Source organism: Chaetura pelagica, unplaced genomic scaffold (genome assembly GCF_000747805.2).
Source record: "Chaetura pelagica isolate M959 unplaced genomic scaffold, ChaPel_1.0 scaffold248, whole genome shotgun sequence".
In the NCBI taxonomy this organism is placed as follows: Eukaryota; Metazoa; Chordata; class Aves; order Apodiformes; family Apodidae; genus Chaetura; species Chaetura pelagica.
The window spans coordinates 2,477,846-2,488,844 of NW_009954309.1; the positions used below are offsets into that span (position 1 = coordinate 2,477,846).

A 10,999-nucleotide genomic window follows, 5' to 3' on the forward strand; every position below is an offset into this window, starting at 1 on the left:
GAAGATAAAAGGACTGTGTTCCCTCAACTGCAGCAAGACTGGAAGATAAGTAATTATAGTTATTTGATGGATTGAACCAGACAGCAGCTCAGTAGTGAGGGCTAGATTCAAGTGATTACCCATAAAGCACTTTTTTCTTCCCTTCTTGTCCCCAAAGGAAGCTGATAGCCCATCTCCTTAAACTCTTCAGACTTGACCAGAGGCATTCAGTGTTGAACAAAGGGTTTATCCCAATGTAGTAGTTTCTTTTTTTTTACCAGGATTTCTGCCTTACCTTGGATCAGCTGTCCTGTTGTAGACTGGAGTTACTTTTGTATCACTTTTTCACCCTTATGTTTATTTAAACGCAAAGAATTAAAGGAGCTTTATCTGACGTTACACTGTGTGGCCCTGCATTGCTGCTGGGGAGCTCTGAGTGGCGGGAAGTAGTCACATCAAAGCTGGTTTTGTTCTGAATTTGTGAGGAAAGCTCTATTGTGCTGCTGCTGCTGCAGTCACTGGATGGTAAATGTATTGTCAGTCATTGTTAATCTCTGTCAGAAACCTGCAAAAATAGGCAATGCTTGTTTCAGTAGCTTGAATTTGATCAGGGGGATAAGAGAAGAAGCGGCCATTATTCTAGAATCACTAGAGTAGAATTAGTACTGTCAGTTGTCACTTGCAGATCTTGGACTTCCAAGGAGAAACTAAGGTCTTGTAGATCAAGTGTATGGTAGCTGGATGATTTGTACTTGTCTGTATCTTAAGATGTTGTGTGAGTTTGTTCTCTCAAATGTTCATCTGCTTACACAGGGAGCTAAGAAATTTAATTTATCTGGACGTTAAAACTGGAAACAAATTCCAGCTCAGAACAAGAAAGTTTTGGTAGATGGTAACAAGCTTCTTGTTCTTTTCCTCTTCGTGTGTTTGTTTTCTCCTACACAAATATTAAATGCTTTTTAGGAGTTGTTTTCACTTAAAAGATTTTACTTGTCATGTTTCTTCTTAGTAGTCTTAAACTCTTGAACAGGTAACACACCACTGTTAAACTCCTACTTAGTGTTAGCAATGTATGTCTGTCTGACTGCAGGGTCTGCATATTTATACCCTCTCACTGACTTGCACCAGGTGATGGCTTGGATGCGTGTTGGCAGGAGTACCCTTCACAGATTAGGAAGTTGATAGTGTTGCCTTCCTGCTTTCTCTTCTGCTTCCTATGTGGTTCACTGGAATTTTTAACAGCAGAACTAGAAGCCTAAAACTTAACTTTGTGTGCTTTGATATTCCATGTAGGTGTTGACAGTGTTTTAACAAAAGAGGAAGTGAGTGTTAGAAAGAGGATGTGAAACTTACAGTAATTGGGATAAGTATGGGAAAGAGCTGGGGCTGGAAGTTAACATCTGGTTTTGAAGCTACATTATTAACTTAATGACATGTAATCAGTTTCAATGTAGCCATGTAAAATTTAAGTTGATTTACAAATTGTAATGGATATTAGAAGAACTGAACTTCCACTGCACTGAATTAATGTAGTCCAAAATAATTATGTATTTTTTTCTGAAATGTCTTGGAAATATCAGACGTAGGGCTTTAGATTACAAAAGTAGTGATTTGACCATAGCTACTTGGTAACAAGCAAAAGTTGAGCAGCATATGTAATTTATTGCAGAGATCATTGTATGTTTTCTATCCTCTGAGATGGGGCAAGAAGAGAGAATGGTCATCACTGGATTAATTGGCCTGTTGAGTTTACTTTAAAAAAACTGGGTTGTTTTGTTGTTTTTTTTTTCAGCCACTGATCTTCTTTTGGCTTGGAATCCTATTTGTCTGGGCCTGGTAGAGGGAGTCATTGGCAAAGTTCAGCTGCATACAGGTATGTGGTTGTTTGTGTTGGTTTGTTTGTTGTTTTATTTTTTTTTACTGCTAATGCACTTTGTTTTAAAGCCAGTGATATAAAAAATAATACTCTGTAGCTTAAATGGAGTTATTTAGTGGTCTTTGCAACAGGGGAGGGCTCCTCGACTCTGTGAATTTGTCAAAGTGATTATATTATATCTGCAGATGCAAATTTCCTCTACTTTCCAGTGTATGTATTTTGGTCTGTCATTGTCTTGTAAAAAGAATTGTGTTCACAGAGAGTAGAGATTTGTGTTTGGTGTTCTGTAAGAGGCTCTGTGTAAGATGCATAAAATTCTTGTACCTCTTTGAATAATCCTTTCAAGCAGGCTGTTGTTGTTTTCCTACGATACAGTGCAAAAACTGATGATGGACTTCTTCACAAAAATATAAGTCTTGAATTCTCAATGCTATATGAAATCCTGAAGAATACTTTGGTAGATGAAAGTAAAAGGAACACTTAATCTAATTTGTAGTTAAATGTAAGACATGCCTATAAAATGGAAGCAGGTGTAGAATGCATTGTGACTTAATGCTAAGCCTCTATACCTGATTCTAGTAACTTTTTCCTGTCAAATAAGGTCAGTGCTCTTTTAGCTGTAGTCAGCTGCGAATTCCTGTAGTCACAATAGGTATTTATTTTGATATCTACTAGGTTTGTCTAGAAATACTCTTCTGTCAGTAGATATCTGGATATCTATTTACTGCCATGTAGGAAGGCCAGCCATGAACTCTGTTTCACTTACTGTGTGCTGTTCTTTTTGTGAATGCTGAGACCCTCCATTTAAAGTAGTGCCTGGCAATATGATCAATACAGGTAAAGTTTCAAGTCTGTTACCAGGATAGCAGGATGGATTAAGTCCTGAAATGGATCAGATGTTTGTGGCCCATTGACTAGAAACAGACTAGTCAAGATGGCAGTGGCATGCTAGCAACAGGTGAGGAAGGGAAAGGGGGGCTGGTACATCACTGCATGGGCATGACAGAGCTAGTCCTAGGAAATGCTTGGCTCCATAGTTATGGTAACCCTTAGATCTTGTTTCTGAGAATAATAGTTCAGAGCACATCCCTCTGTGAAGTTCATGATCATGTTCTCTTTCTGGTTGCATCACTTCATCTACTTTAAATTTCACCTGATGCTTTTGTCTATGCTCATTCTACAGAACTATTCAGCCATCCTTGCTCAGATCTGGTGATACAAAGTGGGTCAGATTCTGCCACCTCACTTTCTCTTCTCATCCAGGTTGTCTGTGCTGTTCATGATGAATAATGGCTAAACTCCAATAATGACCTCTTTCTGCTATGGGAAAATGCTCAATTATTGTTTTTAGCTTAATGTTTTTTTGGTGTGTTGTGCTTTTTTAGTATCTTTTAAACTAAGCACTTAAGTGTGCAGAGGCCTTCTCCCCTTCTCCCTAGGGAGTCTTGTGTAAAAGTCATTGAAGGGGAAGACCTTGTCAAATGCTTTCTGGAAGGTTTAGTTTGTTACAGCAACCAAATATTCTTGCATGTGTGCTTATTGTGTGGCACTTGCTCTGCTTATGAAAGCATATGTGACACTGCTGTTGTCAAGTAAATTGTCAAGCTTGCTGTTATCAAGTAAATCAAGATTATCAGGTAATAAATCTGATATCTAGTCGTCTTTTCGTATGTCCTGTAGAGCTGCTGAATCAATTTTGCTTATCCAGGCACTCCATTCAGTTGTTCCTTGGGCCACTGGAAGCATTTTGTTTCCTCTCTGCCTTGTTCAGATCCTTCTTATTTTTGGTGTTCTGGTAGTAAGTGATGCAACTGTCCTCTAGACAGATATTTTTTTCTACCTTTAGATGTCTGAAGAAAGTGCAGTCTCCAGTTTATTATCCCTACTGTTCTGCTGAGAACTGCTGTTCCCTTCAGTCTGCTGAATAGTTGTTGATGAGTGTCCTCCATCAGGCTGCACTCAAAATGAGAGGCTTGGCTGAGATGCCTTACATAGTTTTCTTGAAATGAATATTGTCAATGAAGTCTCACTTAATCATATTCAAGTGTAGTTTTAGGTAATCCTCTAGCTGAATAATCTAGCACTCTGTAACAGTAACCTGTCTTCATTATTTATTCTTGTATCAATCTTTGTCACCCGGAAACTTGATCAGCAGAAGATGTATAAATATTTAACATTGCTGGACCATTGTGTCCAGACTTAGTAAGAATACTGTGGAACCTGAGCAAAATGCTTTTCTTCCAGAGTTGACCTGAAACAGGAGGACTTGTTGCTCTGATTTCTTCACCCCAGTCCCCAGACAATAAGGATCAGAAAACTTAATTCGGAGCTCATTTGGCTAGCTACAGTCCTGTATAGGCTTGTCCTGCTCAGAACCTTGTCATTAGTTATTGTTGAAAGGACTGGTGTGATTTTAAAATGCTTAGCACATTTTGACTACTAATACTGGAAACTTTAATTACCTTTTAAGTATTGAAATTGCTGCCAGTGTACTCTAGAGCTGTCACTAAGCCTGTATGCACTTCAGTGTCTTGTGCATGTCTTAACTGTTCTGAAAAGATTTACTTAATACAAGGATGCTGGAATAGCCCTAAAATGACCTTGAAATGTCCCTTAGTCAGTCTTGGGCTATCCTTAATTTAGCACCAAATTTCTGTAACCAGGGATGGGATTTAATTTACTTACAATCTTGCTGGTTTTATTGCTGTCCTAGCAATAAAACATTGCTGGCCTAGAGAATTTGTAGCAAAGCTTCTGCAGCAGAGTATCAATCTTGTTGAAACCAGCTAGCCAAGATCACGCTTGTTTCTATTTTAATTCTTTAAAGAATTTTTGCCATGAGGGAGTCAGTTGTGCATCTGGACATAAGTGTAAACTCACACTGGAGATGATTGGCTCTTTCCAAATATTGGGTTTTCTTAAACATTTGAGATGCATTTTGGGGAAATATAAAAATAATGTCAAAACCAATAAAATCTTAATTGCATATCAGAATGCAATGATATGGTCTCTTACCTTGTTCTGGCCCATCCTAAGTTGTCTTGTAAGGAAATGTGGAGTAAAAATAGGAATAGATGGAAAAGAATTCTAGGATGTGTTGTGGAGATAAGCTACTGAAACAGAACATATCACATTTTCTTGGTGCAGATACACAGTTAAAATGGTCTCTGCATGACCTTCCCATATAAAGGCAAGCACATCTCCTCCATAAACTGTGTCTCCTTTAGAGAATATTAATTTTCTTGTGTGGCCCAGTTAGTGTGAATTCATACAGAATGTAAGTGTAGCCACGCCATTTCCCTTTGTAAAAATCCTAATACATAATTAGAAAGAGGTCGTACTATTGTTAGAATAAAAAGTAGATACTTTAATCCACTGAAATAGTAACTGTGTTCTGAAGTTGAATCACTTTTGATCAGACACTACTTAGCAAGTAGATCAAACACTGCAGTGCTAGAGGTAATGCTGTAGTTGATAACTGCTTGGAGTTAATTTTGTATATCTAACCATAACCAAAGCTGGATATCTTAACCAGTTCCAGCAAATTCCATTTAACTCATTCATTGCCACCAATGAATTTTTCTTGGTCAGAGCACACTCCCGGGCAGTGTCATGTCTGTATTTGGATCAATTTGGTGTGCACTTCCAGTGCTGGTTAATTAAGATCAAAATTAAACCCTGTTGGCAAGGTTTCGTGGACTCAGTAAACAGAAGGGGAGTTCCTCCATCCTTCTCCCCAGGAAAGGAAAACTTTTTTTTTGTTAACATGCATGTGAATCTTGATAGAAATGAGTGCTTCAGCATCTGAAATATCTTCAATGAGCTGTAACTGCTGCCATTTCTAACTCAATTCAGTCAACAACTTAAAATATTCTTTTTGCATGCAGCTGATTTTTAACTTATTCAAGTAACAAAAAAAAAAAAAAAAGAAAATGTTAGCATGAAATTTCTTGGCCAAAATCAAAATACTTGGGAAAAGCAGCATTTATAGTCAACTTACGCACAGTTTAAGAAAAGTTACTGTAAAAGCATTTGGGAAAAGTAAATGCTAGATTGTTTGGGAATTGTTAGAGAAAATAAACAGCAATGGGGTGCTGACCTATGACTGTATTGTTCATCTGTACACACCATACCTGTCGCATTGAGTAGACAATAACTGATTTTTTTATGATTTTAAAATTATTTTGTGGAATTCTTTTTTAACTGCAGCAGCACATAATCTAGGGATTCAGTTATTTAGTTATTACTGGCAATCGTGATATGCTTCTTCTGGGGCTATTGTTGAAGCTTGTACTTTAGGGAATACTTTATCTGCATAATTACTTCCTCACTGTTTTCTTTTGATGGGCTGGGGAATTCCTGTTTTCTTTCAGTGTTCTGTGGCTCTGAGTATAATGCAAATAGTTTTTTGTAATGTATACTAAGATGACCATACATGATACCACACATGACACAAACTGGCATAAGTGTGGCAGCCTATTAATGTCTACCACAGCAGACTTCTAGTGTCTGTGCATGGCCTCTTCAGTTAGGTCTAAATCACCTAATTGCAATAGATGAAGCAGTGGTAACTTTAGCTCTAATGGGTGTGTCTATTACATAGTTAATCTCCTTACTATATTGGTTTTTAGACTTTGTTGGGTTTTTTTCCCAATGCATAATATAAAAACCATAGCAATAGTGAATCATCATTCACTAGAGTCTTCTAGTCAGATGGTTCCTGGCAGAGGTGGTGCTCTGGGGAGAAGCTTCTGGCAGACTAATTAAAGTAAATGCCCAACAGGCAAATCAAATATCTACTAATCTTTTTCCAGATTTACCATGGTGGCTACTTTTAATTCGTCAAAAAGCATTGATTGGCAAACTTCCAGGAGACCATGAGGTTTGCAAAATAACAAAGATTGCAGTGATTCCACTTTCTGAAACTGAACCTCAGGATCTGGAATTAGAGGTATGTCTATCTTCAAGGAATTGTAACTTCCCCCTTCCTGCTCCAGTGAAATCTAAATGTGAAATTCAATGGGTAAACACACACCTCATTTCTTTTTCCTAGTGTATGCAGTAATCTTAAACACTGTGCTTTTTAAGTATCTCTTTTTTTTTTTTTTTTAATTAAAGCTTGTTTTTTTAAAAAAAAACAGAAATCACAAGTTCTGCTAGGGAGGAAAATGACAATAGAATTATACTCAAATTCCATACAGACCATTGAAAATAACATACAAGAACAAAATTGTAATAGTGTAATTGAGCAACAGAGTATTTGAGAACAGAACTGAATCCTCAGGAATCATCTAAAGGGACAAAGCTAGACTAGGACAGGAAACTTGTTTTTTTAGTTAAAAAAACCCCAAAAGCTCTGATTACCTCTTAATGAGTAGGATGGTAAGACTTTCAGTAGATCCTACTAGTCTAAGATGATGTGCTCTGGTTAGTAGACTGTTGAGAGAATAATTCTGGTTTCAGGCTTCTCTTTGGAGAGTGTGTGGTGGGAGGAGGGAACATGACAAGGGAACAGAATGGCTTGTGATAGTCCCTATGGCTCCAAGGGGAACCCACACTTTAAACATTGCAGATTTTTTTCCAAAAGAGAATGGATCAAGGAAAAACAGTCTAAGTGATTACTACTCTTTTGGGTGGGAAACTGAAGTGGAATTGGATACTCCAGTCATTTAAAATTGAGGCAGACGCTCTCACAATCACAGGAAAAAATGCTTTTGGTAAAAGAAAGGGAGAATTATGCTATAGATGGACACCTGCATGTTCCCTCTGTATTTCAGTGTCTTCTCGAGGCTTGTGGATTTTAATTAAAACTTCCTTGAACTTTTAAAATAGTATTTAATTATTTCCTTCAATTCAATATTGTTATTTAGCTTTGTAAAAAACACCATTTTGGGATAAACAAACCAGAGAAGATTACACAGTCCCCAGATGACACAAAATTTCTGCTGAAGACGCTTACTCAAATTAAATCCAATGTGTCTGCTCCAAATAAAAAGAAGGTAAACCTATTTACTCTTTTGGTTTTTTTTTTTGTTTATTTCAGAATGTTTATAACTTTTGATAACTTAAAGATTATGGTGAATGATCAAATGGTGTACCAAGACCTAAAAAGAGAACTATTGAAAAACTGCAGAATGTGGAACCATTATGTCTTGAAGTTCAATTTGTTTTTTGGTTATTTAGCTGTGCCTCTTCTGTGATTTCTCATTTTGTAATTACATTATTTTGATAGAATTTCTATATAGAGTCCCTTCTTAGTGGGATTAGCTTGAAGTGGGATTCTAGGCCTCTACAAATTGCTGTGCATAATCATCTCTCTTGGAATTGGAGACAAAATTTGGTGCATGCTCCCCCAAAAAGCAGGATACAATATTACCAAAGTGCTTGTAACACAATAATGGCTGGGATTAGAAAGCCCAAACAGTATTTATTAAAATAAGAACAGATAGATGCAATCTTTCATACAAATTATTGAGATTGAAACATTCCACTTGAATGTAACCTTCAAAAGTTTCAGAGTCTGACTGCTCTGAATCCTCTTACTGCTAAAAGCAATAGCATAATAGTTCTGAAGATGTTGTCCCTGGTTTTCATCTCTGCTAGGAGTTTTATCATCTTGTTTCTCAATGGGAAAATGTTTTTCCTACAAGGATAGAAATGGTGTTTAGGAAAAATGACTGGAGTCTTTCAATCAAAGAGAAAGGCATAAGGAATCCGTAACTTTTCTTTCAGATTAAAGAAAGCAAAGAGAAAGAGAAGCTGGAGAAGAGATTATTGGAGGAGTTGTTCAAAATGTTCATGGATTCAGACTCCTTTTACTACAGCCTGACCTATGACCTAACAAATTCAGTACAGAGGCAGAGTGTGTGTGAGAAAACTAACTTGGCTCTGTGGCGGAAAGTAAGTTGGTTTTGGGGTGGGTTATTTTCAGTTTTGTGGTCTTTGAGGTTTGGTGTTTGGGTTTTTTTTCCCCTTTTGGGGGATGTGCTTTTCAATATGGTGTGTGGTCCAAACCTAACTGGTCACATTCTTTGTTGATACAATCTCTTGCCACTGAAGATCTTACTTGGTAACCAGCTTCAGTGCAAGGAAATGAAGCTGAAGTGTCCAGCAGCATGTCTTGAACTGAGCTGTTTTGTAGAAAAGCAGTGAGCACTAGACTTGTATGTACAGTTGTAGTGTATAACAGTGCTGACTTTACCAAAGATATTGCCAAATATTAACTAAAATATTACAAAAACTGCCTTTTTTTTGTTTGAAACAGGTTGATGACAGATTCTTCTGGAACAAGCACATGATTGAAGATCTCATCAGTATTGATGTGAGTCTTATTTCTAACAATAACGTGTGTTACTTTTAGTCAAAAAGTTTACTTAAGGTGTCATAGAAGTTTACTTAAAAACCTGCTTGTCAGACAGATCAGGATCAGGGCTGTGCCTTCTGAAGCTGATCAGCTGGCATTACCTTCTTCCCTGACCTGGCCTTCCAGCAGCCTTCTGGTTGGCCTGTAATCATTGTGAATGAATGAAAATCAACTGAATCAAGAATTTGAATACTCTAAAGCAATGGAGAATAGCTCAGTGTGTGATACATTTGTGCTAATGTCTGAAGGTAAACTTACAATGTGTTAATCTGTGAAATTAGTTATCCTTGGACAGAGCTGAACTTGATGAGGAGCCAGAAAAGAAAGGGCCTCAAGTGTCCTTGAGGCAAGATTTTTGTCCTGTTTTTCTCCTTGAACAGAGTTGCTGGTCAGCATAGCAAAAGTGTAGAAGTGTAGTAGTGTATACTGAACAGCTATTCAGAGTAGACAAAACATTTTGCTGGCTAATGAGCACATAAACCCAGAACAACTCTTCCTTCTGCAGTGTGTGATCTCATTTCATCTTAAATTAACCTCACAGATACAGGACTGAGTTAGTAACTACTAAATGCCAATCTAGGCCCAGTCTTAGGTTCTTGTAAAGTTGACAGCAGACATCAGATGACATGCAAGAGTCCCAGCATCTCTTTCATTAATAGTTTTACATATTCTTATGGAGTCAGAGCAAGGGAAACTTAGATGCTCTGTGAGAAGTTGTGTCATGCAGCAGCTTAACTAGTTTTATTTTTCATGTCATAGGATATAAATGGATCATCTTGAGTTAGCAGGGAATTTGCATCTTAATTCTGTTTAAGAAACTGAGGGTTTAAGGTGACAAAGCACTGATTTGCATAACCCTGAACCAGTTGGCCTGCATAAAGCTTATGCTAATATGTTTTGCTGAAAACAGACCAACAGCATTACACTTTAAATAAAAAAATAAATGTAATACACTATATATTCACAAAGAGGTTCTAAAACTACCTTAAAGAAGAAGCTAGTTAATTAATTACCAATATTTGCTGCTCTATTTGTACTGACTATCCTTATCTTTGACATGAGAACTTAGTACTTTAAGCTTTTAATATGCTAAAACATCAGATGAAGCACTGCAGTGAAAAATCTCTTGGGGGAAACTGGAAAAGAAGCTTTTAAATATTGTAGGGTTTTCTTCTGTCCCTAGATAGCTGGGAGTACAGGAGGGATTTTTGCCTTGCCTTGATTCAGCTTGCTTCATCTTCACAGAAAAATCTTATGTTGCTTTCTCCTTCTTCCTCCTGATATAAAAGCTTTACAGCTAATGGAAGAAAATGCTGGTATCTCTTGCAGAAATAAAACAGGCATATGGCAAAGATTTTTTAAAAGATGAAAGCCATGCAAAGTAACTGTTTAAAAATGAGAAATGGCAAGAATAACTGAAGAAAATGTAGAACACTGAAGTGGACTTCTGGATTATACCCATCATACAAGGATTTGTGCAAATTGAAGAGCTTGTAGTAAACTATAGTGAATCTTCTGATGATGATAAGAGCAGTCCTGAAACTCCACCTCAGGAATCAACTTGCGTAGATGACGTTCACCCAACATTTCTGGTGGCACTTATTTCCCGCCGGAGTCGGCACAGAGCTGGTAGGCAAACATAATTCAAGGTACTGGGGTTGTTCCTGAACTACTGGAGAGGAATGCAGAAGATAGAACTTTAAAGAGTGCTGTGATGGGTCTGCTCTTGTCAGAGTATGTGCTGCAGCATAAACATAATTTCCTCCTAGTAAACATTCCTG

The 10,999-nt window shown here is 37.3% G+C and overlaps 1 protein-coding gene across 1 annotated transcript in view; it reads left to right on the plus strand.

Moving 5' to 3' along the window:
• Nucleotides 1-1,776: 1,776 nt before the first annotated feature.
• INPP5F (inositol polyphosphate-5-phosphatase F) overlaps nt 1,777-10,999 on the plus strand; it is a 23,988-nt gene continuing 14,765 nt past the window's right edge. Inside the window, exons 1-6 of the mRNA XM_010003971.1 lie at nt 1,777-1,852; nt 6,670-6,806; nt 7,726-7,854; nt 8,588-8,755; nt 9,120-9,176; nt 10,649-10,847. Coding sequence (XP_010002273.1) covers nt 8,648-8,755; nt 9,120-9,176; nt 10,649-10,847 — 364 coding nt within the window. The 5' untranslated portion in view covers nt 1,777-1,852; nt 6,670-6,806; nt 7,726-7,854; nt 8,588-8,647. The remainder of the gene's footprint in view (nt 1,853-6,669; nt 6,807-7,725; nt 7,855-8,587; nt 8,756-9,119; nt 9,177-10,648; nt 10,848-10,999) is intronic.